The sequence below is a fragment of the Gadus macrocephalus genome, chromosome 2, assembly GCF_031168955.1.
Source record: "Gadus macrocephalus chromosome 2, ASM3116895v1".
NCBI lineage: Eukaryota > Metazoa > Chordata > Actinopteri > Gadiformes > Gadidae > Gadus > Gadus macrocephalus.
The window spans coordinates 2,653,182-2,680,934 of record NC_082383.1 but is presented as its reverse complement, the minus strand read 5'-3'; the positions used below and the strand labels follow the sequence as shown (position 1 = coordinate 2,680,934).

Here is a 27,753-nt window from a genome sequence, read left to right as displayed (position 1 = left end):
TGGCGGTCTTGATGAACGAAGGAAGTGGTTGGGACTTCCTGTCAGCGCTAGATACTTTTAAAACCCTTGAGTAGAAAGAAGGACGCACGTCGACTTGGTGTACACTTTATTCATCGCTGACAGATGGTCGATCATCGGGTCAAACAAGTGTTCGACGTGCGTCGGACACTTGATTTCCATCTTTTGTTGACGTTCTATAGTCAACATGTCGTGTGTAAGCATACACTTGAATATCATGCCATGTGTGGACACTTAGGGGAAGGCGACAGACGCATATGGGAGACACAGCAGGGGCGACATGAGGGAACAGAGACACACACAAGACACTCAAAGTCGAGGACCTCGAACAAAACCAGACAAGACAAGAACACACAAGAACCACATGTAACATGAATTGACAAACCGTAAAAAAAAAACAAGAATAACAACACACATTTCAATGAAGGAGTTGTCTGCGTCATTTCAATTAGCCTGTTTGACAAAGGAGAGAAGAGGGGGGGGGGGGGGGGAAACAAGATGACAACAATGACCAGGGGTGCGTGAACAGTGCTTGATGTAATGACAATGTTATCACACATACACAGACAAACATTTCCATGTGCACACATTCACCCCCACACAAACCATAGATTTCCATTTACACACACACACACACACACACACACACACACACACACACAGACACAGACACAGACACAGACACACAGACACACACACACACACACACACACACACACACACACACACAGACACAGACACAGACACACAGACACACAGACACACACACACACACACACACACACACACACACACACACACACACAGACACAGACACAGACACAGACACACAGACACACAGACACACACACACACACACACACAGACACACACACACTTCCATACCCATCATAAGACCCCATTCCTCTCACCTTTGTATCCATTTCCCAGGAAACCATTTACTCCGCCATATTTGCCATGTGGCACTCCTGTGAAAGGACAAACATAGTTTTTAATTATTTCAAAACCTTGTTGAATATTAACATACTAGGACAGCTTCTTCATTCAAATAAAATACTAAAGCGAACAGACTGGTTGGTTGATCCCAATTCCCAGTGTGTGTGTATGATGGGATTCTAACCCACAACTAGTTTGTTTGTGGTAGTTTCTTATTAGTAGGCTTGACTGTGAGTAAGTAATCGTATAATATTCGCTCAATCGCCAAAGAAACATCTAACTCATTTTATTTGCTACAAATGAAATGGATGCGTGGATGATCCATAAAGAAAGTGGTACTTTATTCTTCTTATTTGGTGGAGGAACTTGTAGAAATATTGTGTGTGTGGGGGGGGGGGGGGGGGGGGACGACGACGACTGTCTTACCATAGGAGTCCTGACCAGCGCCAGCCTGGGCAGCGAAACCTTGGGGTGGGGGGGGGACAGTAAAGACAGAGTCAGTGTGAAGGCCACCGGCCCCTTAAGCCACGTGTCACTATCCCTTGGGTTCAGACTCTAGTGGTGTGTTCATGTGCATGCGTGTTATGGCTTATCATTGATTGGGTGAGGATTAGGATTGTTCACCTGCTTGCTGAGCACCGTAGCCCGCCCCCACGCCTGAGACGACACAAAAACATTACGAGACATCGTTAAAGATTAAAACGAGTGGCGGCATCACAGAGTGCACCCACGTCCACCTGGGCGGCGGGGCTTGTCATGGTGAACCCTGCCGGGAAGTTGGAGCCACATGCCAGCCAGCCACAAACACCTCCAGCTCGAGAGAGAAGAGTCAACAACACAGGCACCACCAGCAAAGACAGTACAGACACTAGTGTCTGATGGTACTGCGCCAGTACAGACAGAGAGTATCCTGATGGTTCTGCACCAGTACAGACAGAGGGTATCTTGATGGTTCTGCACCAGTACAGACAGAGGGTATCTTGATGGTTCTGCACCAGCACAGACAGAGAGTATCCTGATGGTTCTGCACCAGCACAGACAGAGAGTATCCTGATGGTTCTGCACCAGTACAGACAGCACAGACACTAGTGTATTGATGGTATGGCCACTATAACCACTAGGGTCCAGTCCATACAAGTTAGAAGGGTCCACTTTCTGACCCGATGCAGTGAGAGTGACTGACTTGCCGTCCCATATGCAAAATACATCCAAACACTTTTCCCACACACCTTTTTGTTCAGGTTGTAAAAGGGTAATTATAGGTAGCGGGTAAAATAGGAGGTTAAAATAAGACTATAGCTTTTCATGATGGAAGGGATGGTAAACAGCCTTATAAACAGACCATAATACACTCCACCGATAACATAGTCATGAGTCATAAACAGGTATTGTACGGTAAAGGACATGACACACAATGGCTTCAACCTCGTTAGTGAGTCATGGGGACATCAGTCATACGTTCCTTCCAGTATGAGTGTCTTCTTACCAAACTTGCTGGCAGATTTGGCCGCAGCAGCAGCAGCAGCTTCTGCCCCAAGGGCGCCGTAAGGGTAGCCTCCATCACCTAGACCCCAGGGGGCGTCTCGGTTAGAGGGTTGTCATTACACTTCAAATCTCTGATGCATTGCATGCTCTGTATCAACATCCCCACGGCCACCGAAGTGAGCAGTTGTCTTTTTATTTTATTTTATTATTTTACAATCTTGCCTGCCCCGTGAATATGCGAGTGAGCACGAGCACAGAGAGAATGCACACGCGGAGTGACTTGCTAAATTTATTGAGGATCAGGCGTAATTAAACACACCTGCAGAGACGCACGCACACACGCAGGCACAGAGACGCACGCACACACCCAGGCACAGAGACGCACGCACACACACACACACAAAGGCACAGAGACGCACGCACACACAAAGGCACCGAGACGCATGCACACACGCAGCACAGAGACACACGCATGCACGCAGGGGCAATCAGGCACGCACGCAGACACGTTGGCACAGACACGCACGCACACACACACAGACACACACACACATAACTTTACCCTCTAGTCCAGCAGGAATCACCGGAGAAGCGCCGTTGGAGAGGTGGCCAACTCCTCCCCCTGAGGGAAATAGATCACAGTCACCTCTCACCAACTCTATGCCTGAGTTGACCCTTGTTCCTTTCCTTTACTTCAAGGTTATTCGATTTATTTCTGCTGCAAAGAACTCCAGAGTATTATGAATTGCATTAAAAAACACTTGAATGTTGTTTTTAAGAAGCCTTTGTACTCTCTCTCTCTCTCTCTCTCTCTCTCTCTCTCTCTCTCTCTCTCTCTCTCTCTCTCTCTCTCTCTCTCTCTCTCTCTCTCTCTCTCTCTCTCTCTCTCTCTCTCTCTCTCTCTCTCAAAATCTAAACTTTAAAAAAAGGGTTACTCACACACACTCCATAACATTTTCGGTTTCTATGGTAAAACATGTCCAACATCTATGGGGATCACAGTATCGCCAGCGTTGGGAATGCTGCTCTATGGAGGCGAAGGTGTGAGGTGTGAATTACCCATGCCAGAGTCGCTCCCCAGACCCATGGCCTGAGCATCGCCGTACGCTCCGGCACCGACAGGGACCGAACCAGCGCCCCCTACAGACCAACACAGAGCACTGCAATCAGGGTCGTAATTCAGCGAGCGATCGTCTAACCTTTGACACAGAGAGCCGCAACCACGCATGCATTGTTGTTCCACCCTAATAGAAACGCCATCGTGGCAATTCCTTGATAAGAGTTGAATGCATTGGAGTAATCGGAATGTAAATCATACTTTGGGCTATACCCTTATGGTTTAATAGAGCTTTAAACAAATACTGAGTAATGCGGCTTACATCACAAAAATATGGACCCTATGCTTTTGTGAATATACACAGACAGGTAGGCGCCTAGGCCTTTTAGTACTTACACTTAACAGTGCAATAAAAGGCCTCTCTTGTTTTGGTTTACACTGAGTGTCATTTAGATAGTGTCACTCCGTTTATCTTTCCACACACACACACACACACACACACACACACACACACACACACACACACACACACAGCTAAACACACCAAAACAATCACACACAGCTTCCAAAGTTCCTTCCTGATACTTCTCCGGCCTTGACCTCCTTACCAAATGATCCCTGACCCTGTCCAGCATAACCTCCTGCCCCATAGCCTGTAACGTTACACAAGCACAAACAGTGAGACATCCATGCACCTCCAGCGGTCCGGCTCCCAGGCTGGGCCCTGAAGGAAAGCCACCACACTGGACCGGACCAGACCAGACCGGACCGGACCAGACCGGACCGGACCTGACCGGACCAAACCGGACCAGACCAGACCAGACCAGACCAGACCGGACTGGACCGGACCGGACCACCGGACCGGACCGGACCGGACCTGACCGGACCGGACCTGACCGGACCAAACCGGACCGGATACAAGGTTATAGCTCAACCCCAAGAGGAACCGTCGGTGGAAAACAGTGGAACCGCCTTCCGTTACGGTGAACTATCAAACGCTGCTATCGAGTTTCCTTTAGGAGACGCTAGTCTCCATGGTGACCTCAATACCCTGAATACACGCACAAGGCCTTGATAAGCAGGCAGGGACCAGCCTTACATTTACATTGACATTCGGGGCATTTAGCAGACGCTGTTATCCAAAGCGACTTACAATAAGGACATTTGTCAGAAGAAAGAGAAACAACAACACATCACTGTCGGCGTAAGGTTCATCATAGAACCAAGTGCCAAGCCCTGACAATCGCTAGGTTAACCCAATCCCCGTACACAACAGAGATAGCTACGATAAGATGCTAAGTAATGCCAAGTACTATGAGCTAGAGCCTCAATCATAACAGGTGAGTCGGGACTCGGGCGTCCACATCGCCTAGCGTGGACAGAGCGTCCCGGGCCCGATCAGACGACGTCTCTGAGGATCACAGATCCCCTGGTGTTGAACAACGGCCTCTCCCCAGAGGCTTGACTCAAGAGGGCTCGGAGGCTTGGCTCGCGGGGCGGAGAACACTGCAGGCATAACAAACCGAGCACAGTGTGTTCCCCTCTGTGTGTTCCGCCAGGACTCACCGGGGCCATAGCCGTTGCTCCCCATGTTGTAACCATTGCCGTAGCCTGGGGAGAGGGAGAATAACGTTGTGAAATAATGGCAAGAAAGTCTGAACATTGCCGCGATACACCCACCCCTCTTCGGCTGGATCTACCCGTGAATCATACCGGTTTGGGTAACACAGGTTGTATAATAGTTATATAACGACTCACAGATCCTCCCCATGCCCTCAACCCTAGCAGGGAGGTAGCTCCAGGCATCGCCGTTCATTCCTTCTCCTCGGGGGAGTCAAGCAGGGGCCTGATCATTGCTAGTGTGTGTCGGTTCAACTCTGGTTCCAGATTGCACTGAAACAATACAACTTTCACAATCAGGACGGGCCCTTAAAAGACCTCCGCAGGGAGAACTGCTGCCTCTTCAGCGTTTTTACACGCCGAGTTTAACACACCTCATAAGCAGCGCATCTGTTTCACTCCCTGCTGCTGGAGATTACGCTGTGATTCCACTGTGCTGAGGCTGGGTTCTGTAGCGCCCCCCCCCCCCCCCCCCCTCCTCTATGGTTTCAGTCTCAGCCCATGCGATCCGTTCCTCACCGTAGCCGTTGCCCGCTCCGAGGCCCCCGGCGCCATAGGCCCCGGTCCCGTCTCCGAACTCTGCAGGGAGATGACACCAACGGGGGGACAAGAGAGGCCTCCGTTCAGACGCACGGCTAAACAATGCCCTCCCTGTCCCTCCCTCCACAACAAAGAGAGACAGGGAGGAGCGGAGGAGGCGATACCATGCACTGACGTCTGCGCTGAGAGGAGGGCAGAGAGAGCCTGAGTGGCGATACTTGGGGCCACGTGCGGGTTATTCGTCGGACTCCCTAGGGGGGGCGTCTAGCGCATGATGTTAACGCCGAGGTTGTGCGTGTGCGCACACACGCACACGCATGCATGTACACACGCACACGTGCATGCACACACACACACACACGCAGGCAGACAGAAGGACACAAGCACACACACGCACATGAACACACGCACACGCGCACAGACACACACACACACGAACGCACACACAAACATCAGCTCCACCCTTCCCTGCCACACATGCTAAGCAGCGGTTGTGGTGGGTTGAAGGTGGGGTTCTGTCCCCTGGTGGGGGTGCGGGGGGGGTAATCGAAACCGAAATCGTGAGAGGAAGGAAGGAGGGAGGTGTAGAAGTGGGGGGTGGACGGAGGTGTGAGTACAGAAGAAGAAGAAGAAGAAGAAGAAGGCGAGGAAGGGCATCAGGAAGAGATGGAGCAGGAAGTAGAATCAAAGCCTCACCGGTGGGCTTGCCAAGCCCTCCCTGTGGGTATCCACCATGTCCCAGATTCGCAGCACCTGGGATGAAAGGCAGTATTATTAGACATCATTCGTGTCTTAATGAAACAGAAAGAAGGTCTGTCAGAAGCGACATCCCACCGCGCACAGGGCTGGGGATTTGGATTCCCTGCTCGGTGCGACCCGTGAGATGTGTACGGACTCAAATAGACGGTTCGGAAGGGAACCTGGCAGCCACTGACCTCCGAGTTTCCCCGCCCCGGCGGCCATGGGGTAGCCTCCGTTTCCCAGGCCTGTGGGCGCACAGAGAGGAGAGACTCAGAGAACAGAGACACTCAGAGACTCTCAGAGACTCACAGAGACTCAGAGAGGAGAGACTCAGAGAACAGAGACACTCAGAGACTCACAGAGACTCAGAGACTGACAGAGACTCAGAGACTCTGAGACTCAGAAAGAGCAGAGACTCAGAGACACACGGAGAGTCTCAGAGAGGAGAGACTCAGAGAGCAGAGACACTCAGAGACTCTCAGAGACTCACAGAGACTCACAGACTCAGAGACTCTGAGACTCAGAAAGAGCAGAGACTCAGAGAACAGAGACACTCAGAGACTCACAGAGACTCACAGAGACACACAGAGACTCACAGAGACTAACAGAGACTCAAAGACTCTCACAGACTCTCACAGACTCTCACAGACTCTCACAGACTCTCACAGACTCTCACAGACTCTCACAGACTCTCACAGACTCTCACAGACTCTCACAGACTCACAGAGACTCACAGAGACTCTCAGAGACTCAGAGAGAGCAGACTCAGAGAGCAGAGACTCAGAGAACAGAGACACTCAGAGACTCAGAGAGCAGAGACTCAGCTGACAGCAGTGCCGCGGACGGCGGGGTCCAGACGAGGCCGGTCCTTACCTGCTCCGTAGCCCGCGGCCCCCAGCCCGGCTCCAGGGTAGATTCCTGCCCCGTACCCTGTGAGGCAAACACAGCACAGCCACGTGAGACCCGCTGCCTTCTGCTCCGTCAGACAGAGAATCAACCAGGGCCCAGGGGACACAGGTCACCAACCGTGGGTAGACCGGTCAATAGAGCTATAGACCTATCTATAGACTTATCTATAGACTTATCTGTAGACTTATCTGTAGACTTATCTTTAGATGTATAGTCTTATCTATAGACTTATCTATACGTGCGTAGACTTATCTTTTGACATATCTTTGGCAGTATAGACTTTTCTATAGACTTATCTATAGACTTATCTCAAACATTCCTCTACGGGACGATAAAACAAACGGGGTTCCTTGGATGTAACGAAGACTGATGTGTGTGTGTGTGTGTGTGTGTGTGTGTGTTTTAATTTTTTCTTTGTTCGATTCTTAGACACTTAACATTACACACCACTTCGAGGAACACACAAGACATCGTTTGTGGATTTCTGTAGATGACGCAAAACAAAATAAAAATGCAATACCAACTGCTGACCTACCACGGGCAAAACATTTGCTTTGCTTCTGAAGAGGGAAAAACGCTGTTCCCCGTACAGAGGCAAAGTGAATCTAACACAGCCTTCCATTCACCATACCACCAACACACACTCATCACAGTAACAGTCATCGTTTTCTCAGTATCTACAAACTCTACAGGAGACACGTTCAGGCAGATTGAGAATCACCAGGGTGCAGCAACAGCGCAGGATCATAGAGGTTAGTATCAGGAAACTCACTTAGATACACACATTACCCAACAGCAAGAGCACACAACCTCACACACCTCACAGACAAAGGTGCCAGACGCACACACAAAACCTCACACAAAGACGCACACACACACACACACACATAACCTCACACACACACACACAAAACCTCACACACACACACACACACACACACACACACACACACACACACACACACACACACACACACACACACACACACACACACACACACACACACACACACACACACACACACACACACAAAACCTCTCACACACACACCTTAAACCCCCCGACCAAACCCAACGAGGCTGGGCGAACACCTTACCCATATATGGTCCCTGTTTCCTCTTCTCTTTCAGCCCCGGCGGGGGAGCCAATCGCGTCGACCCCGTCGTCAACAAGGGGTCACCGTGTGAGAGGCTGCTAGCTACCTGCCCCGCCCCGGCCACTAGGCCCTGATCTGTCCGTACCGCTGCGGGTTCCGCGCCCAGCGGCCTGCCGCCCACTGGGTCCCGGCTCACCGGCGCCCCGGCCCCGGGTCCAACGGCCCCGGGACCCCCAGGAGTGAGGAGACCCAGAAGACCCTCACCGGCCGCCAACCGGGCCTTGAAGGCCTCTTTGTCGCTAGCGGCGGCGGCGGCTTCGTAGTTGTGGCTCCTCTGCCCGTGTTCGAAGGCCACCCCGTAATACCCGCTGCTGCTGCTGTGGCTGTTTGCGAACGAAAGGCCGTAGTTCTGCTCCTCCTGGCCCAGGGGCGCGGCCGGTCCCAGGCCCCGGCCGGCGGGGAGGACCGGAACCTGACCCCCCGGTGGTTTGCTCGGCTTCCCCCCTGCTGCTGCCCCTTCCAGCCCCGTGGTTCCGCTGACGGCTCCACCGTGGAACCCGGGGTTCTGCTGGGGGCCTCGGTGGAGGTGAGGGGACGACCCGTAGCCGCTGGGTCCCTGCGCTTGGGGAGGGGCCGGGAGACCCAGGCCGTGGTTCTTCTCGACGCTGAAGGGCAGCAGGTGGCGCTGCGGGACGCCCGCTCCGCCCGTACTGGACGCCAGGGTGGCTTTCTCTTGTAGGAAGGCGGTTCCTGCCTGCGCTTGAGATGCGGCCTGGCCGAGACGGTCAGCCAGAGGCACCGTCGCTTCGTGCGGGAGCTTTCCCACTGGGTCCAGACGTTTCAAATGTTCTGCCGGCGGAGGCTGGTGGGTCCATGGCCCGCCACCGCCACCTCCACCGCCACCTCCACCTCCTCCGTGTGGGAGCAGCCCCACCACTGGGATCTGACGTTTCAGATGTGCTCCAGGGGGAGGCTGGTGGGTCCATTGCCCTCCTCCTCCACCTCCACCGTGGAGGAGGTGGAGGGCTGCTCCAACGGCGTGCGCGTATCCTTTCACTTTGGGGGCTTGGGGTAAGAGGGTCCTCTGAGGGGCGACCGGTCCTGGTCTTTCCATCGCTCCTCGTCCCGCGTGCGTCCATCTAACGTTCTTAGCTCCGTGTGCCCCGCCGGCCCTCCCAAACCCTAACCCTAAATACGCGGCCGGCCAACCTGAGAAGATATCATCAGATGATCTTGATTTCTAGATGATCAATCGGCAGTATTTGAATTTGTAGCTGGATCGATTTAGATCCGTTGCTGAGGCCAATTCTTTGAACATTAAGCAACGGAAGCTCATAGAGAAATCCATCTTGGAGAGAAGAATCAGTTAATGACGAAGATTCTGATTTTGGACATCTTGGTCTGAAGTGTAATTTGTGGCATTATGTGTTGTAGATTGTAAGTTATCTCAGAACTAAAGCCCCATAAACTCAACATCCCACACTCCATAGAGGTGTCATTTATATATGTTACATGGATTGGTATATGGGTGATATACAGTACCCGTCGTATTGAACATGTGTCTTAAGACAGTTTGACCTTTTCAAATTGCCATTTGTTGTCAGTTTGTCCTGAAACAAGCGGAACCATAACAGAGGAAGTTTCCTTGCCACCCCGTCGAAGTTTTACACATGTTTGAAAAGGGAGCCCTCAGTTCTGCAAACTGTGCGTCTGAAACTGCTCACATCCTGTTGTTGAGCCCAGGATGCAGACATAAAACAGCATGTCTCTTATCTCGGCTACCCCCTGTACCCCACCACAGACAGCAGCCAACCGACAACAGAGGACAGATAACACACGGGGGAACACTGACCGGTGGTTAGTAACTCTTGACGAGGACATGAGAACCAACATAACACTCATGCAGACGCACAACCACAACGCACAACAAAGAGGATGGCTTACCTCCTGTACACTCAGGCAAGAACCATCAACACACACAATGTCTCCCCAAATACACAGTGCAAAATATATCCATCATTTAGCAATTCATCCATATTAGGTCTGGAACATGACACTAAACCTACTCTTTTACTTAAAAAACTGCAAATTATCAAGATATACAGTTACAATTTCAAACAATTGTAATTGTTATCCGCAGACAGTTGCATTAAAACAAAACAGACCTAATAGTAGAATAAATGCTTTTTTTTGTCATATTTCTTTCACTGCCGAGGGAGTTGACGCTTCAATTAGACACAATTCCATGCGACAAAAAACAGAACACAACCCAATTTTAGCTCCAGTGTACCAGAGGTCACTGCTTTGAGTCGAGGGTTACACGCACACACACAAAGCTACAAGACAGCGACGGATGGACGGACAAGAGGCCTCGAGTGGCTGAGTTCTGCAGGATTTACCAGGTTTTGGCCCCTTGGCGGACTGTCCGGGGAAGTACTGCGCTCCCATACCTGTTGAGGCAGACAGGGCAGCGGTCAGAACAACATTCTCCAATCACATCTCGGCTGGGAAGGGGGCAGGAAGTGAACCGTTACAGTGATATGAGATTTGGAACGCACCCCGTTAAGAGATCTGCTAATGACAGGGCCTTCGGATCGAGATATGGCAGCTATGTTAAAGATAGAAGACAATGATTGATACCGATGTTGCCATTGGTTTAAAATACAACATCAAGGGCATAGGTCCAGTAAAGCATTCTATCATGGCGGGACCTTTTTAGACGGTGTCAATAGCACCATTCTCATTGGTCAAAACAAATCCGTTAAGGAAGTCAGGCGGAAACGTTTTACCTGCGCCCACAGCAGGGGTCATACGACCGGCTGTAACACCAGGTGTGACCGGGTGGCAGACCGACCCTTTTGCATACAAATGTGGTCAACAACATGGAGGGAGAGGGTGAGCCGCGATTGGTCGACTTACCGGGACGGACTCCAGCGTAGCCCACCCCAACCCCAGCCCCGGCCCCGTATCCTGGCAACGAGACAAGAGACAGGGTCAGAGAATTTCCTGCATAGACTCTCCATCATCACAATCGGACGCCGGCACCTTGGCCGGACATCTTAAGATGTCAGTCAGGGTGTGTTTCCCGTCGCGCGATAAGGTCGCAGCGTGACTAATGGTCGTCTGAGGTGCAGGGGGCTCTATAGATCAGGACCGCGGCGATGACAGAGTGAGACACGGGTCAGGGTGAGGCAGACTGTCAACATTCATCAGCAGCTCAGACAAACAGACGGAGACATCACTCACCTGGTTGAGTGCCGTAGCCGTTGCCGTTGCCGTTGCCGTTGCCGTAGACTGAAAGACAGACAGACAGAGAGGGAGACAGACAGACAGACAGACAGACAGACAGACAGACAGACAGACAGACAGACAGACAGACAGACAGACAGACAGACCGGACAGACAGACCAGACAGACAGACAGACAGACAGACAGACAATGCAGGGAGAGTGACAGACGGACAGAAATTAGCAAATTCGAGAGGGTTAGAAAATAATATGAGTTTGCGGCCTCATATAGGCTGAGCTTCGTGTTTACCTCCGCGCTTCCCTGCGTGGGGCAGGCCCATTCCCATCCCGTTACCCATGCCCGCTCCCATGGGCATCCCCATCCCGGCGCCCAGACCCACGCCTGCAGACGGGAAGACCGGGAACATCATCATCAGGAATGTTCCCTTAAGAAGCTCTACAGTATTAAGGGTAATTTAAAGGAACTCTGGAGACTGTGAATAGTGATTCAAATGTATTTTTCAGCTTGTGATTATTTAGTGAATGTATGTCTCTTATCGAACAACAGCGACTAATGAATTTACCTTACTAAATCATAAAACTATTTATGTGTCAACAACTCAATGGTGAATCTAGACTGCAGTACCCGTTATAAACACTAGGTGTCAGGTTACATGGTACCTTCAGAAAAAACATACAGAGTACAATTCGTAATTTAATGTCCCTGATGTGATGTCATTGATCTTAGAAGGAACTTTACCGTAGGTTCCGTAGGCCCCATACCCCGCGCCTTGCTTGACGGCCGCTTTGCCGGCCCCTGGGTTCCTGTAGCCTGCTGAGAAACACATGGGAAGCACAGGGGGCCACACATGAAGAGCCTACTCCGTAGGAGAGACAAAGAGAGCTTTGACAGAAACAGCTGACAGGAAGGACAGTGACTCTGCAGGAAGTCGAGTCTTACCTCCGCCAAGGTGAGCCACAGGGTAACGTCCTTGGAAAGAACACAATAAAAATTGAATAACAACCTTTTTTTTTTTTTTTTTTTGCATCACACCCGAGACAGTGTCGCCATGGTTACGTGTGATGTAATGGTCTCACCTGCCACCTGCCTCCCCATCTTGGCCCCGTAGCCCCTGCCCCCCAGGGCTCCCAGAGCGCTGTAACCTGGGAGGGGAGACAGTTTAATTAACCCTTAATTAACCATGAAATAACGTTGTTATGGCAGTGATAGGCATTCACCCAGTTCATCAATAGTTAAATAATAGTATAGTTATGGTTTGGTTATGTGTTCATGTTAGCTAAGGTGTTAAAGTATGCATCATTTAAAATGGTTAGGGTTAACCCTAAGACACTCACTTATTATCTAATTAACTATACCAATTTGGGGTCTACTACAATCTTACTCCCCCGGGGACATTAAAGAAGTATTACTACTATTACTGGTAGTAACACTTCTAGTACAAATACAATACACTCCCAATACAAAGTGAGTGAATATCTAAGACTAGGCTAAACACAATACAATACAAAGTCAGTGAATATCTAAGACTAGGTCAGAGACAATACAATACAAAGTGAGTGAATATCTCAGACTAACACAATACAAAGTGAGTGAATATCTAAGACTAACACAATACAAAGTGAGTGAATATCTGAGACTAACACAATACAAAGTGAGTGAATATCTGAGACTAACACAATACAAAGTGAGTGAATATCTGAGACTAACACAATACAAAGTGAGTGAATATCTGAGACTAACACAATACAAAGTGAGTGAATATCTGAGACTAACACAATACAAAGTGAGTGAGTTTACTGACTTGCAGGCTTGGCTCCTCCCATGGCCAAGCTGGCGTCTAACCAGGTGGAAAGAAGAGGGTTATAATAGGAACAGAGGGATGTAAACACAGTCGGCCCTCAGACATAAACACAGGCCGAGGGGGGGAGGGGGGGAGGGGGGGAGGGGGGGAGGGGGGGAGGGGGGGGGGGGGGGGAGCAGATGTGGCGCTCCCGGCGTTCCAGACGTACCTTTGACCGGAATCCCCAGCCGGCCGAGGGCGGACACCTGGGGTCGGACTCCTGCGAGGGGGGAGACGGGGAACACGCATGAGGCCGCCTGCATCACAACAGACCTACAGCGATGCGATCGGGGATGCTGGGGGGTCGCCATGGCGACCACAGCATCCGTACCCCTGGGAGGAGGCCGCCCCCGTGTGTGAATGGAGAGAGACTTGGAAGGAAATGTGAAATGGGCGGTCGTGTTTATTATGTCTGGTGTCTGATGATGAGGAGGGTGTGTGTGTGGGGGGGGGGGGGGGGAGGGGCGAGGGGAACAGACAGCCATTGATGGGGAGGGGGGTCCGATCCTACACTTATCTCACCCTGGCCTGTCACATTTAGCCGTCCTGCGTTACCTCCCACCCCCCCCCAGCTTTGATTCTCAAAGAGATGAGCGTATAAAAGCGTCGTCTTGGATCAAATCCATCGGGCTCAGACCCCAGCAACCCCACATACACACACCGTACACACCACGCACACACACACACACACACACACACACACACACACACACACACACACACACACACACACACACACACACACACACACACACACACACACACACACACACACACACACACACACACACCACACCCACAGCGCACGGTGCTTGGTTCAACCCCCATCTGACACACAGTGGGGATATTTAGCAGGGGGCTGTGATGGCGGCTCTGAAGGCCTGCTCCAGTATCTCTGATCTCCTGATGGTTCGTTGTGCCCCCGTTGAGACTCGCTGAGCTCCCGTTGAACGGGACGTCTGAACTCTGAGTGTCTCATTGAGAGGATTCCTCTTGAGGACTGGGAACCCGAGCGGCTGAGAGGCAGAGAGACAGAGAGACAGAGAGGTAGAGAGACATTGAGGCAGAGAGACAGAGAGGCAGAGAGACAGAGAGGCAGAGAGACAGAGAGGTAGAGACAGAGAGGTAGAGAGACATTGAGGCAGAGAGACAGAGAGGCAGAGAGGCAGAGAGACAGAGAGACAGAGGCAGAGAGAAAGAGAGGCAGAGAGGCAGAGAGGCAGAGAGACAGAGAAGCAGAGAGAAAGAGAGGCAGAGAGAAAGAGAGGCAGAGAGGCAGAGAGACAGAGAGACAGAGAAGCAGAGAGACAGAGAGGCAGAGAGGCCTCGAGACCTTGGCGTGCAGGAAATATTATATTTGAGCCAATATTTCTCCACTGACTGTGACTCGAACGGTCTGTACACATCTGTACAAGTACTGTACACAATTAACACTGTAGTGTAAAGCAGTAAGTCTCGTTTTTCATCGGAGTCACTTAAGTAACCTCAACACAACTTTGATGTTTTATCTTCCACATTAATTCAGTTATGAAATTGAGATAGTCGTGGTTTCTGGAAAGTTTTTGAAAAAGTGTATCGTTTGGGCAAAAAGCATTTATCATATGAAAGAACAAAAAGTCCCCTGCTGCTGATTGCTAATGCAATTCAATAACACATTGATAATAATACTTATTTCTTCTTTTGCGGGCAAGTTAGCACCCAGACACAAACACAAGCAAAAGCACGCACTCACTGCAGACGCTCCACCACGAGGAGTCTGTCTGTCTCACCACGTGAGACAGACCGCTTCTACAGTTGAAAGGGGACCATAATGTTTTTGGAGTTACAGTAGACACCTTCCAAACAGCTCGAGGAAAACAGCGAGCTTCAAATTCAAATTAACATCCTTAAGGCAACAAGTGCTTTAATTCACAGAAAAATACGAAATTTCATTTTGAGAAGGAGGACTGTATCGCGCAGGTTCTTGTTACTGCGTGTTAACCCAAAACGTCTTAAGTTAATTACGTGAGAAGGGTGCAAAGAGGTGCAAGTCACACTTTTTTTTCACAGGTTTCGGTGGTTCAACAGGAAAACCGAGTTAACCCATCTGCTGTCAACAGGCTGTGACCTGTGCTCAAAAAGTCAGTGTGTGCCTAAGTGTGTTTGTGTTGCTGTTGTTGTATGGACTCCAGTGTGCGCTCCAAAATACAAACACACCCCCTATTTAAAACAAAGCAAACAAGTGAACTGTACTAGGGTATATTTGAACTTTACGAAGGATCATAACTTTGTGTGCGTATTAACGGTGGTGATACGGTTTGAGGCTAAACATTGGAAAAGGATGTGTTCAATTAATTCGATGCCAAAAAGTTTCAGAGCAACTATCAATGTAAGGATGTCTCCCTCTGAATGTCCCTCCATCCATCCTCTGCCCATCCCTCATCTCCTAGTGCCCATCCCTCCATCCCTCATCTCCTACCATCCATCCATTATCTCCTACTAGCCATTCCTTCATTCCTCCATCTCCTACTACCCATCCAGCCATCCCTCCCTCCCTCCCTCCCTCCCTCCATCCTCAGGGCTCCTACCTTTCTGCAGGCTGAGTCCAGTCATCCAGAGGACCAGCGAGGTTCGGAGAAGCGCTCTGGCCAGCATGGCTGAGGATGAGAGAGAGAGAGAGAGAGAGAGAGAGAGAGAGAGAGAGAGAGGAGGGAGAGACACCGGCGGACAGAGAGAGAGAGAGCAGGAGGGAGAGACACCGACGGACAGAGAGAGGCCAACGTGGTCAAGTATGTTCAGGAGGAGATGCTGGCCGGGATTCTGTGGTCACTGGTTCCACTCTGGGGCGTGAGCCTCTTATATAGAGAGTCTCTCTCTCTCTCTCTCTCTCTCTCTCTCTGTCTCTCTCTCTCTCTCTCTCTCTCTCTCTCTCTCTCTCTCTCTCTCTCTCTCTCTCTCTCTCTCTCTCTCTCTCTCCCTCCCTCCCCCCCCCCCTCTCTCTCTCTCTCTCTCTCTCTCTCTCTCTCTGTGTGTGGGTAAATGGAGGAGATGAGGCGAGTGGATGAGGTGGATCCTATAGCTTGATGAGCACGTGTCGTGTGCACCAGGTGACAAGGGTTTTTGAAAAACGTATTTGAAACCATGATTGCTTGTCCCTCACTCGAGTCAAAGAACAATATATTTTCTTTTCTTTGGAATCACTTGGAAATTAAGATGATGCTAATTGTATAACACACACACACACACACACACACACACACACACACGTGGGAGTGTGCAAAGATTTGTAAGGCTGAAGCTATCTTACCCCTGCAGACGGTAGGCCTACACCACGCTCAGAGGAGTGTGAAGGCCTACACCACGCTCTGAGCGTGGTGTAGGCCTACACCAGGCTCAGCGCAGTGTGAAGGCCTACACCACGCTCAGAGCGGTGTGTAGGCCTAAATACTGCGCTGAGCGCGGTGTAGGCCTACACACCGCTCTGAGCGTGGTGTAGGCCTACACCACGCTCTGAGCGTGGTGTAGGCCTTCACACTGCGCTGAGCGTGGTGTGAAGGCCTACACCAGGCTCAGCGCAGTATTTAGTGCTACACACAGCTCTGAGCGTGGTGTAGGCCTTCACACTGCGCTGAGCCTGGTGTAGGCCTACACCAGGCTCAGCGCAGTGTGAAGGCCTACACCACGCTCAGAGCGGTGTGTAGGCCTACACCGCGCTCAGCGCAGTATTTAGGCCAACACACCGCTCTGAGCGTGGTGTAGGCCTACACACTGCGCTGAGCGTGGTGTAGGCCTACACACTGCTCTGAGCGTGGTGTAGGCCTACACCACGCCCCGCGCAGTGTGTTCAGCGCAGTGTGTGGGCCTACACACTGCTCTGAGCGCAGTGTGTAGGCCTACCATCCCCCCCACGGGACGGGGCGGTCTCACCGCTGGCAGACCACCGCGGCGGCGATCAGGGTGGCACAAGACGGCCAGACAATAACACAGCCCACGCCTGAGTCAACCCTTCCTCCAAACACCATCCCCTCGACGGAGCCTCCACGGACCGCTCTCTCAAACACAAATACTAGTAGTAGCACTACGGTATGACGACTGTTACTAGTAGTACTACTAGTAACAGTCGTAATTACTGTACGGAATACAGTAACAGAAGTGATTCATCTCTAATGTCCCCGGGGGGGATTCGATTGCAAGAGACAACAAGATGACGATTGATAATTAGATAATTCGTTGGGGTTAGGGTTAACCCCGAGTAATTATCAATATCATCTTCTAACAAGGGTTAGGCTTTACCCTAACCCCCTCACTCTTTCACTATGGATGTGCATTGAGAGGGAGGGAGGGCGGGGGCGGTGGTGTGCGGGGGGGGGGGGGGGGGGAGGGGGGGGTTTGATGACACACATCAAGCCCCAAGGAGAGAGAGGGTGGAATGAGTCGGCTTTTCACGATAAGGCGTCGGGCGTGGAGAGGGGAGATGTAACGAAAGCGTTGTGGGTTTTGGACGACGGTAGACAGAACCATGGCGACGGTGGGATGACTGTGTGTGTGTGTGTGTGTGTGTGTGTGTGTGTGTGTGTGTGTGCGTGCGAGTGCGCACGCGTGTGTGTGTGTGTGTGTGTCTTTGTGTGAGTCTTTGTGTGCATGTGCGTGTATAGATATGTGTGTGAGCGTGTGTCCGGTGTGTGTGTGTGTGCAAATCTAACAATGTGCATGGATAGATGTCCGGTGTGTGTGTGTGTGTGCGTGTGTGTGTGTGTGTGTGTGTGTATTTGTGTGCATGTGTGTTTTTGTGTATGAGTTTGTGGGTGTTTGGATATGAGTGTGTGTGTGTGTTTGTGTGTGTGGGTGTCTTTGTAATAAAGTCATGATTTTTCCAGCCTTCAGCCACCATAACCACGGAGGGGAAACGAATACAATCCATCACGTTTGTTTCTGATGAGTATTTGCTTTGCGGGCCACAAACAGTGTGCTCGGGTTGAAGTGTGTTTTTAACTTCACGCTCTTCCCGTAGCTGGTCGGGCCGGGGGGGGGGCGGGGGGGGGGCCGGGGGGGGGGGCCGGGGGGGGGCGGCAATATTAATGTTGAGCTCGACTGAGCGTCACCAAACACAAGGGTCAGCACAGAGGAGCACAGAGAGGGCTGACGACACCGCCGTGTGCGTGTGTGTGTGTGTGTGTGTGTGTGTGTGTCTTTGTCTGCACGTGACCATGTGAGTCTGTGTGTGTCTGCACGTGTGTGTGAGTGAGTGAGTGAGTGAGTGAGTGAGTGAGTGAGTGAGTGAGTGAGTGAGTGAGTGAGTGAGTGAGTGAGTGAGTGAGTGAGTGAGTGAGTGAGTGAGTGAGTGAGTGAGTGAGTGAGTGAGTGAGTGAGTGAGTCTGTCTGTCTGTCTGTCTGTCTGTCTGTCTGTCTGTCTGTCTGTCTGTCTGTCTGTCTGTCTGTCTGTCTGTCTGTCTGTCTGTCTGTCTGTCTGTCTGTCTGTCTGTCTGTCTGTCTGTCTGTCTGTCTGTCTGTCGGACGGTGTGTCTGCACGTGTGAGTGTGTGTGTGTGTGTGTGTGATCGTGTGTTTGGGAGTCTGTGTGTGTGTGTGTGTCTTTGTCTGCACGTGACCATGTGAGTCTGTGTGTGTCTGTGTGTGTGTGTCTTTGTCTGCACGTGACCGTGTGAGTCTGTGTGTGTCTGTCTGCACGTGAGGGTGTGTTTGTGTGCGGGAGTCTATGCGTCTGTGTCTGCGAGCGTGTGTGTCTGTGTGTCTGCGCGAGCATGCGTCTGCGTGCACGTGTGTGTGTGTGTGTGTGTGTGTGTGTGTGTGTGTGTGTAGAAGTGCGTCAGCACCCAGGGTCGCCTTAGGTAAGCTGTGAACGCACAACAGAGAGTCCTCTCCAAGGTCAAGGCATCGTGTGAAATATGCTCCGTATAAATCACTCCCGCCTCACCTGGCAGCGGCGGCGGGCGGTCCGTACGCAGGCCGGGCCGCGGGATGAAGGAGCCGCGCTGTCGGATCACTCTGAGGAACGGGGAAACCATGAACCAACGACGGGAGAGTCAGAGCGAGGGGATCAAGACACCGGGGGAGGGTTAAGTAATCAATAATAATAATAATAATAATAATAATGACGATTATAATCATACATTCAATTTATATAGCACTTTTCTAGGTACTCAAAGACGCTTTGCAGATAAAATATGCATTTAATAAATAGGAATATTAGTAAGAAGATAAGAAAGGAGGGGGGGAGGAAGGGAAAGACGTGATGTGGAGAAAGCAATCGTAAAGGTTAGGATGCTGTATAGGATCCCCTTTAACCCCATAGATAGAACCTATATGGTAGCCAGTGGGGGGGGGGGGGGGGGGGGGGCACCTTATGGGTGTCCTTCTGTTAGTACGGAGAGTGGACCCGGCTGAGTTAGGAAACTCTTTCCGCCTGAAGATGGACTCTCCCTCACTGACCTTAAAGTATATGGAAACTGTAGGCGCACGTAAACATTCCACGTTAAAGGACCGCCGGAGCCACGCCCCCGACAATCTACCCAGAACCCTTTCTGCTCAGGTCGCCTCTGCTGAGCGGGACAAAGACCTTATTACTGGACCAACTCTTGTCCTCCAGGTGTTCTCCCCCCCCCCCCCCCTCTAAAGGTAGACATAGACCGTTCCGGTCTAGCTGACATATAAAGACAAGTCAAATGAGGCAAAAGAGTTTTGTGTTCTGACCTCAACACGTCGTCCCACTGTGTCTTCCGCAAGCCCGGACAAAGCACAGACGCTGGCGGGCCGCGGGCGGATATATACGTTGGACTGTGTGTGTGTGTGTGTGTGTGTGTGTGTGTGTGTGTGTGTGTGTGTGTGTGTGTGTGTGTGTGTGTGTGTGTGTGTGTGTGTGTGTGGCGCTCTCTGCCAAAGCCCACAGAGATGTGCAGACGTTGACGCTGACTATCGCGGGGGGATAAAAGCTGGAGTGACTTCAGCCCTGGCTCCTATACCTGCTGTTTGAACTGGGGGTGGACGGAGGACGACAGACAGACAGACAGACAGACAGACAGACAGACAGACAGGACATGCAGTTCAAATACAGTGAGCGTCAGTCATTAAACTTTCCGAAAAAAGTGACAAAATTCTATTGAAGGACCCGTTGAAGACTTTGGCCAAATCCCATTTCTACCCCTTCCCCCTTACCCCTTCAAAACAAGGGAGAGGGGTAAGGGGTAGAAATGGGATTGGGCCTCAGAGTGCATGAGGGAGTGTCTACTTCGTCTGCTGATTATATCGGGCCTGTGCAGCACGAACGTTCTGAGTTTAAGATGCATAACCTTCTGCCGTTACACACATTAACATTGAATGAGTGATATTGGGTACTATAAACTACTACTGTATAAATGACTGCAATAAGTGTAATTTATATCAATCGTATCGCAGTGCCATTTATTAAGCTGAAGTTAAAAGGTCCGTTAGGGTTTAATTTAAACCAAAGCGATTACTCAACACTTGCTGCTTCCAACTGACAACTTTAATATATGCTGCGTTGATTTATCTCTGTGTGTGTGTGTGTGTGTGTGTGTGTGTGTGTGTGTGTGTGTGTGTGTGTGTGTGTGTGTGTGTGTGTGTGTGTGTGTGTGTGTGTGTGTGCGTGTTCATAGCTGCATCAGGTTCCCTTGGACTGGATCCATGTGGGCCTCAAGTCGAGTAGAAGGCAGATCAGCTTTGCTGAATGGCTGTCCCACATGGCAGTCAGACCCACCAAATCCTTTTATGGGCAAATAACAGTTTATACTGGATCATTTAAATAAATACCAGTAATGAATCCTAACATTATAATATTCTGTAATACTCGACTTCAGTAGAGTGAGAACATATCTAAAAGGCCTTCCACCAACAACAACACATCCCAACCCTCCCTACCTCTACCTCCCCCTAACCTTCCTCTTGTATTCCCAACCATTTGGCCGGCCTCTGCTCTTTACCAAATATAAACTTGTGTTTCTTGGCTGTGGGTCAGATCAGGACGAGGCGGAGCTACAGGTCCAGTCAGCTCAGGACAGACTGAAGGACAGACAAACAGCAAGGCAGAGAGAAACATTCGGAAGTTAATCAAACTAAGGATTTAACAAAGACGCTAAGGAGGGATCAAGAGAATTGGAGCCAGGCAAAGGTTTGATTTGTCTGATTTCTAAATGTTTACTTGTTACTTTCATGTTTTGGTATTGCTGTGGATATGTAGTAGTATAGGCCGGACTATAGGCCTGACCTTTTCGACCTCTCTTTCCCTTGGAATTGGACAACATCAGGCTATACATCCCTATCTCACAATTACTTATAGTGTATAGATTAAATGTGTTTAGTCTATGCATGGATTATGTGACACAGTATGACAGACATTAACCAAAAGTTATTAGTCTAAACATATATGGTGTGGTAACATGTGGTTTAACACTCAACCCAATATACATTTAGGCCTATAAATTCTGTTTGTTTATTGTCATGCGTAAATACCATGTTGTAAGAGTCGTTACGTGCTTTACCTGACTGCTCCACCAGATGGCGCTGTCTCCCACTGCCGTGGCCGCCCGCCGGGTGTTCGCCGCCGCGGCTCATTCAGGCCAAGAAGGAGGGTCAGGTCAGCCACTGATCAACAAAACAAAAGTCCCATTTTTGAGGGGGATAGACCTGCTATAGATAGAAAATAACAAGATTGTTTAATGCAAGTATGACAGCATTAGTGGAGCAAAGGTTTCTTCTCAAGGCCGAAAACACTCAAGGGGGCCCGTGCAAAAAAATCAATGCAATGACTCCTTAATGAATGGTCCCGAAATGGCAGCTATTAACTAGTGTCTGTAACGTGACTTTTGTGTGAAGCCCATTATACATTACAAACCTGAAGTTTGAAAAAAAAAATAAAGTTTGAAAAAAAGTATAATATTCACCATCAGTGTGCTTCTGGCCTCCAACAGCGAGGACGTGGAAGATCCTCAGCTTTGTGGTGGCGATGCCTGGCGTCGCCGTCTGTATGGCCAACGCGTACCTGAAGATGCACGCCCACTCGCACGACGCGCCAGAGTTTGTGCCCTATGCCCACCTCCAGCTGAGAACCAAGGTCAGTGGTGTGGACTAATGGGCTGTGACGGCTCACTGTACACCTTTAACGTAGGGGTGCGAATCACAGGATACCTCACGATACATGATACAGATAATATCGCGATGAAGCTATTCTGCTTTCATCCAAATATTGTCAGACAAAACCATAACGATACATTAAGAATATATGTCTAACGATGAATACAAAATTACTCGGAAAAGGTAAAGCACTGTATTTCGGTCTTTATTCAAGGCCAAACTGAGTTTTTCAGTTACTCGTCTTTGGTTTAACGTCCGTTGAAGTCGATACATTGCCCCACCCCTACTCAAACATCTGAAGAAACGCGCTTTAATGCACAGCCTTTCTATTGGATGCTAACGATGAGCTAACACGTCCACACTGTTCCTCCAGAGATTCCCCTGGGGGGACGGAAACCACTCCCTGTTCCACAACCCCCACACCAACGCTCTCCCGGACGGATACGAAAGCCCCCACCACTAGGACCACATCCAGCGCTCCTGTGTGCGTTCATTCCCTCCAGTCTCCTCACGCTACACAACTCCTATTTGTGTAGCGCTTTCGTCCGTTCATGCTGACTCCGGGATCAATTTGAGAATAAACTTCTCCTGAATGGTGATCTGTACTTTGAGTCCATTTGTTTCGGGCGGTTCCGGAGTAAATTCAATATGTAATGGGAATTGCTGTTAAACATGTGTTGCTGAACACATGGGAAATTAAGGAAGAGAATAAAGGGCAATTGTTATTTTCTTTTCAGAGTTCTGGGATTAAAGTCAGTACTCCAAAAAAAACAAAAAAGATCTTTTAAATTCTGATATTAAAGTCCGATTTCTGAGATTAAAGTCAGGATTCTGAGTTTAATCTCAGAATGCTGATTTTAAAGTCAGAACTCTTTTTATTCTGACTTTAAAGTAAGAAATCGGACTTAAAAAAATATGTCCCTAATCATTTTAGGTAGAAAATACTAATTACGCTCAATCAACAATATTAAATTGAGACACCTCTGACTATTTTAGGGACTTGTACTTCAAGTGTAGTCATTCAAGTGGTCGCCATGGTTTCGTCGTCGCATCATGACACCAGAAGCAGCGAGAGAGAGAGAGAGAGAGAGAGAGAGAGAGAGAGAGAGAGAGAGAGAGAGAGAGAAGTTAATCAAACTAAGGATTTAACAAAGACGCACAGGAGGGATCAAGAGAATTGGAGCCAGGCAAAGGTTTGATTTGTCTGATTTCTAAATGTTTACTTGTTACTTTCATGTTTTTTTTCGTATTGCTGTGGATATGTAGTAGTATAGGCCGGACTATAGGCCTGACCTTTTCGACCTCTCTTTCCCTTGGAATTGGACAACATCAGGCTATACATCCCTATCTCACAATTACTTATAGTGTATAGATTAAATGTGTTTAGTCTATGCATGGATTATGTGACACAGAATGACAGACATTAACCAAAAGTTATTAGTCTAAACATATATGGTGTGGTAACATGTGGTTTAACACTCAACCCAATATACATTTAGGCCTATAAATTCTGTTTGTTTATTGTCATGCGTAAATACCATGTTGTCGTTACGTGCTTTACCTGACTGCTCCACCAGATGGCGCTGTCTCCCACTGCCGTGGCCGCCCGCCGGGTGTTCGCCGCCGCGGCTCATTCAGGCCAAGAAGGAGGGTCAGGTCAGCCACTGATCAACAAAACAAAAGTCCCATTTTTGAGGGGGATAGACCTGCTATAGATAGAAAATAAAAAAGATTGTTTAATGCAAGTATGACAGCATTAGTGGAGCAAAGGTTTCTTCTCAAGGCCGAAAACACTCAAGGGGGCCCGTGCAAAAAAATCAATGCAATGACTCCTTAATGAATGGTCCCGAAATGGCAGCTATTAACTAGTGTCTGTAACGTGACTTTTGTGTGAAGCCCATTATACATTACAAACCTGAAGTTTGAAAAAAAAAAAAAGTTTGAAAAAAAGTATAATATTCACCATCAGTGTGCTTCTGGCCTCCAACAGCGAGGACGTGGAAGATCCTCAGCTTTGTGGTGGCGATGCCTGGCGTCGCCGTCTGTATGGCCAACGCGTACCTGAAGATGCACGCCCACTCGCACGACGCGCCAGAGTTTGTGCCCTATGCCCACCTCCAGCTGAGAACCAAGGTCAGTGGTGTGGACTAATGGGCTGTGACGGCTCACTGTACACCTTTAACGTAGGGGTGCGAATCACAGGATACCTCACGATACATGATACAGATAATATCGCGATGAAGCTATTCTGCTTTCATCCAAATATTGTCAGACAAAACCATAACGATACATTGAGAATATATGTCTAACGATGAATACAAAATTACTCGGAAAAGGTAAAGCACTGTATTTCGGTCTTTATTCAAGGCCAAACGGAGTTTTTCAGTTACTCGTCTTTGGTTTAACGTCCGTTGAAGTCGATATTTTGCCCCACCCCTACTCAAACATCTGAAGAAACGCGCTTTAATGCACAGCCTTTCTATTGGATGCTAACGATGAGCTAACACGTCCACACTGTTCCTCCAGAGATTCCCCTGGGGGGACGGAAACCACTCCCTGTTCCACAACCCCCACACCAACGCTCTCCCGGACGGATACGAAAGCCCCCACCACTAGGACCACATCCAGCGCTCCTGTGTGCGTTCATTCCCTCCAGTCTCCTCACGCTACACAACTCCTATTTGTGTAGCGCTTTCGTCCGTTCATGCTGACTCCGGGATCAATTTGAGAATAAACTTCTCCTGAATGGTGATCTGTACTTTGAGTCCATTTGTTTCGGGCGGTTTCGGAGTAAATTCAATATGTAATGGGAATTGCTGTTAAACATGTGTTGCTGAACACATGGGAAATTAAGGAAGAGAATAAAGGGCAATTGTTATTTTCTTTTCAGAGTTCTGGGATTAAAGTCAGTACTCCAAAAAAAAAAAAAAGATCTTTTAAATTCTGATATTAAAGTCCGATTTCTGAGATTAAAGTCAGGATTCTGAGTTTAATCTCAGAATGCTGATTTTAAAGTCAGAACTCTTTTTATTCTGACTTTAAAGTAAGAAATCGGACTTAAAAAAATATGGCCCTAATCATTTTAGGTAGAAAATACTAATTACGCTCAATCAACAATATTAAATTGAGACACCTCTGACTATTTTAGGGACTTGTACTTCAAGTGTAGTCATTCAAGTGGTCGCCATGGTTTCGTCGTCGCATCATGACACCAGAAGCAGCGAGAGAGAGAGAGAGAGAGAGAGAGAGAGAGAGAGAGAGAGAGAGAGAAGTTAATCAAACTAAGGATTTAACAAAGACGCACAGGAGGGATCAAGAGAATTGGAGCCAGGCAAAGGTTTGATTTGTCTGATTTCTAAATGTTTACTTGTTACTTTCATGTTTTTTTTCGTATTGCTGTGGATATGTAGTAGTATAGGCCGGACTATAGGCCTGACCTTTTCGACCTCTCTTTCCCTTGGAATTGGACAACATCAGGCTATACATCCCTATCTCACAATTACTTATAGTGTATAGATTAAATGTGTTTAGTCTATGCATGGATTATGTGACACAGAATGACAGACATTAACCAAAAGTTATTAGTCTAAACATATATGGTGTGGTAACATGTGGTTTAACACTCAACCCAATATACATTTAGGCCTATAAATTCTGTTTGTTTATTGTCATGCGTAAATACCATGTTGTCGTTACGTGCTTTACCTGACTGCTCCACCAGATGGCGCTGTCTCCCACTGCCGTGGCCGCCCGCCGGGTGTTCGCCGCCGCGGCTCATTCAGGCCAAGAAGGAGGGTCAGGTCAGCCACTGATCAACAAAACAAAAGTCCCATTTTTGAGGGGGATAGACCTGCTATAGATAGAAAATAACAAGATTGTTTAATGCAAGTATGACAGCATTAGTGGAGCAAAGGTTTCTTCTCAAGGCCGAAAACACTCAAGGGGGCCCGTGCAAAAAAAAAAGATCTTTTAAATTCTGAGATTAAAGTCAGATTTCTGAGATTAAAGTCAGGATTCTGAGTTTAATCTCAGAATGCTGATTTTAAAATCAGAACTCTTTTTATTCTGACTTTAAAGTAAGAAATCGGACTTAAAAAAATATGGCCCTAATCATTTTAGGTAGAAAATACTAATTACGCTCAATCAACAATATTAAATTGAGACACCTCTGACTATTTTAGGGACTTGTACTTCAAGTGTAGTCATTCAAGTGGTCGCCATGATTTCGTCGTCGCATCATGCCAGCAGAAGCAGCGAGAGAGAGAGAGAGAGAGAGAAGTGAGTTAGTTTAGACCATATTTATTCGGTGCCATACATCTGAAAGCTATGTGTATGTACTGTATATCTTTATAACACTGCTCTTCTCAATGCTGTGGAACGCTCTGTTCACTTGCATGGGTCTTCCGGCGGTGAAATATTTTTCGAGAATTTTCCTTGACGCTGTCAAGGAAAGTGGATTTTTTGCCTCTGATTCACGTCTTTGGTATCACTCCGCAAAGTAGTCCTGTAATTTATCAATCCAAACGTATTCGGTTGCTAGGCGACGTCAACGTTTTTGGAGGACTATTTCTCTGCTGATCAAAACTACGAATGGTAATTGTAAAAAGACACACCGTATGAAGTTATTTTTTCGTTCTGGCAAGTAGCTTTGTAATAAACGGGATAATGACTAGAACGTCGGCGGTCATTATTGGGAAAATGACCCCCTACAGGGCGAAGCAAGACACCTCCGCTTCGCGTCGGTGTTCTGTTCGCCGTGCTGCTTATCCCCAAATGTCTAAATTACCGTTCAAGTTATTTCAGAGTAAAATTAATACAAGTGAGACAGACTTTACACACACACACACACATCTGACTGGGGATAAAATAGGTTAATTCACTTTAGTTGGTAAAAAGGTTATGTTTTTAAACTGTTTATTCTCTTGCCAGAAGGACTTTCTAGACTAGTACTTATAAATATTTTTACTTTTATTTATTTTTTTAACCCAAAAACTATATTCGGGGCTAATTAAACACAGGGTCTGTGTTTAGGATGTCTGGGTTCAGGGTCTGCGTTCAGGGCCTAATCGACCAGGTAAACACGCGTCCTGCAGTCCTCCGAGCTCCAGGAAACCAAGTTCCAGGTGGTTAATATTTAGCTCAGACGTCGTTAGCTATAGTACATTGATGTGAGAC

General features: G+C 48.8%; 4 protein-coding genes across 7 annotated transcripts in view; 3 read left to right on the top strand and 1 right to left on the bottom strand.

The window, feature by feature from the left end:
- The window catches only part of LOC132471572 (myosin regulatory light chain 2, skeletal muscle), a 261,626-nt gene that overhangs the window by 170,847 nt on the left and 63,026 nt on the right, over positions 1-27,753 (top strand). The window lies entirely within an intron of this gene.
- On the bottom strand, positions 92-16,766 carry LOC132470932 (uncharacterized). 4 transcript variants are annotated; one of them, XM_060069880.1, is made up of 24 exons: positions 16,060-16,741; positions 13,662-13,712; positions 13,454-13,489; positions 12,729-12,794; positions 12,592-12,621; positions 12,391-12,465; positions 11,941-12,033; positions 11,650-11,697; positions 11,323-11,373; positions 10,803-10,853; positions 8,404-9,612; positions 7,271-7,327; positions 6,592-6,642; positions 6,353-6,409; positions 5,636-5,695; positions 5,063-5,107; positions 4,105-4,149; positions 3,499-3,579; positions 3,002-3,061; positions 2,441-2,518; positions 1,579-1,611; positions 1,381-1,419; positions 930-986; positions 92-471 (listed from the first exon to the last, which is right to left on the bottom strand). In XM_060069880.1, the coding sequence occupies exons 1-24, from the start codon at positions 16,124-16,126 to the stop codon at positions 467-469; spliced, it is 2,445 nt and encodes an 814-aa protein (XP_059925863.1). In that variant the 5' UTR covers positions 16,127-16,741; the 3' UTR covers positions 92-466. The 4 variants fall into 4 exon arrangements, 3 of the variants coding, with proteins under 3 accessions (XP_059925863.1, XP_059925872.1, XP_059925883.1); XM_060069889.1 differs by lacking the exon at positions 4,105-4,149 and having other exon boundaries at positions 16,060-16,740; XM_060069900.1 differs by lacking the exon at positions 8,404-9,612 and having other exon boundaries at positions 16,060-16,507.
- On the top strand, positions 21,456-23,177 carry LOC132471623 (cytochrome c oxidase subunit 6A, mitochondrial-like). The gene is made up of 4 exons (XM_060070818.1): positions 21,456-21,616; positions 22,003-22,081; positions 22,416-22,558; positions 22,952-23,177. Exons 2-4 carry the CDS (start codon positions 22,003-22,005, stop codon positions 23,039-23,041), a joined length of 312 nt encoding a protein of 103 aa, XP_059926801.1. The 5' UTR covers positions 21,456-21,616; the 3' UTR covers positions 23,042-23,177.
- Positions 23,643-25,330, top strand: LOC132471587 (cytochrome c oxidase subunit 6A, mitochondrial-like). The gene is made up of 4 exons (XM_060070759.1): positions 23,643-23,771; positions 24,156-24,234; positions 24,569-24,711; positions 25,105-25,330. The coding sequence occupies exons 2-4, from the start codon at positions 24,156-24,158 to the stop codon at positions 25,192-25,194; spliced, it is 312 nt and encodes a 103-aa protein (XP_059926742.1). The 5' UTR covers positions 23,643-23,771; the 3' UTR covers positions 25,195-25,330.